Source organism: Acyrthosiphon pisum, chromosome A3, assembly GCF_005508785.2.
Source record: "Acyrthosiphon pisum isolate AL4f chromosome A3, pea_aphid_22Mar2018_4r6ur, whole genome shotgun sequence".
In the NCBI taxonomy this organism is placed as follows: domain Eukaryota; kingdom Metazoa; phylum Arthropoda; class Insecta; order Hemiptera; family Aphididae; genus Acyrthosiphon; species Acyrthosiphon pisum.
In genome coordinates, this window is record NC_042496.1 from 29,384,715 (window position 1) to 29,386,765 (window position 2,051).

Consider the following 2,051-nt stretch of genomic DNA (forward strand, 5'->3'; position numbering starts at 1 on the left):
GCCCAACATCCAAGCCGTGCTCTTGCCCAAGAAGACCGAGAAGAAGGCTTAACTTTGCTACCCTTACCCGCCAAACACAGTTTTAAAACGGCCCTTTTCAGGGCCACCAAAATTAAAATATAAACGTCCGTTCGAATCTATATTCAGCAGTAGATTGGTACACTAGAAGATTAGTAGCTCTTGTTGCTTTCGGATGGTGGTACGCAGCGAGTATACAGGTAAAGTGAAAGAGGCCGGGCACGATTTTAAATTAAAAAAATATACATGGATAATAATTATACCACGACGGCGATTATGAATGAGAGTGACTTAATTTCAATTCCTTCGTATTTCGATGAAGCCGTCACTTCTGGCCACAAGCCTTATTAAAATCTTATCACATCGAATTAACAGGTACACTGTCAAAATGAGCTGGCTCGTCGTCAAACATTCTAAACGCTAATTTTACTCAAATACGGCTACCAGCGTATGCCACTGGCAGCTGTCCTTTACCAATTTATAACTTGTGTACATGATGATAATGATAACCTGCGAGTGATAACGGTGCTTAAGCGTCCATGAGTTGCAAACCTAAAGTATCGAGTGTCTTAATACTGTCAACAATAATCGAAGAATTTTTTTCAATACAAGTTAGACCAGTGATGAGTTTTTATTATTCTATGAATATTCAAAATATTTTTTTTTTTTAAATATTCAAAATCAACAAAATGTATCATGAGGCATTTGACTAAGCCGTGTAGACATAGTATTTTATAGCTACACCTATACGTGTTTTCATGAAATTTGTTGTTGCAGGCATTAACTGTAAATAGACAAAAATGCCTCGCAATGACGATTGTTCACTTTTGGTTGTATTGTGACATTACGAAAAAAAAAAAAAAAAAAAAGCTAGTTATATTGTATAATCTGACAAGACGTCAATCAAATAAACTAGGAAATTGATATGGCACGAATTATCGATGTAATCAGATGATTAGCAAAAAAAATATATTCCAATATCTATTTTTCGGTTATTTGGGAAATGACGACGCGATAAAGTATCGTGATTAGTACTTAGCTGAGCTATAAATACCGTGATGCGGGTATTACCGTCGATAACAAGAAATCGGTTAAAAACATTCTAAAAATAACCCATCGTATGTACACGGGGCATTTTAATTATTATGTGTTGTTGGTCTGTCGATCCGTGATAATGAAAATAATATCAATATCAACAGACGAGCGACCGAGTAAGCTATGCCTAACCATATTATACCCGTCTACAATGTCCACATGGGTCTTTCGGAATTTTTAATCAGATACTATCGGTATTTTACTTAATTGAAGCCATATAAACACCCAGAATCCTGGACAATTGTTGTTTATTGATCGGTAATAAAAATGTATTTATAACAATGCCAGTGTTTCCCCAGAAAGCGTGACGAAATTATCTATAAATAATCAGACGATAGTCGGCTGGTAGTGTCGCGTATTATAATGTACGTTTTATACGTCGTGGATATTGTTACACTGTTGAATTATTCGATTCCCCATCATATGATTGATAATTTTGGCCTGTGTTGTTTATTTATTTGTCCTGTTCTGTAATATATAATTACTAATTTGAATTGTACTTTTTGTATATTTATATGTTGTGGTATTGATTAGCACACCGTTCGCGTGATATTAACAATAATATTATTCATTTCCATCGCCAGCATATAAGTCCTTTTTGGTGGCCCTGAAAAGGGCCTTTTTAAGGTATGATGATGATGATAACTAATGACCAAGTTAGGCACGTTCACCGCGGATACGACGGGCCAACTGGATGTCCTTTGGCATGATCGTGACACGCTTGGCGTGGATTGCGCAAAGATTGGTGTCTTCGAACAGACCCACCAAGTACGCCTCGCTAGCTTCTTGCAACGCCATGACGGCGGAGCTCTGGAAACGCACGTCGGTCTTGAAGTCCTGGGCGATCTCGCGCACTAGACGTTGGAACGGCAATTTGCGGATCAAGAGTTCCGTGCTCTTCTGATAACGACGGATTTCACGGAGGGCGACGGTCCCGG

At 38.1% G+C, this 2,051-nt stretch overlaps 2 protein-coding genes across 2 annotated transcripts in view; one reads left to right on the forward strand and one right to left on the reverse strand.

The window, feature by feature from the left end:
• LOC100302633 (histone H2A) overlaps positions 1-102 on the forward strand; it is a 501-nt gene extending 399 nt beyond the window's left edge. The window contains exon 2 of the mRNA XM_029491483.1: positions 1-102. Coding sequence (XP_029347343.1) covers positions 1-52 — 52 coding nt within the window. The 3' untranslated portion in view covers positions 53-102.
• A 1,617-nt stretch (positions 103-1,719) lies between these two features.
• Positions 1,720-2,046, reverse strand: LOC100575545 (histone H3-like; the record flags this gene model as incomplete). Its single annotated transcript, XM_003246540.4, has 1 exon — positions 1,720-2,046. A coding segment is annotated over one exon (276 nt), but the record flags the coding sequence as incomplete, so codon positions are not given.
• Positions 2,047-2,051: the final 5 nt, after the last annotated feature.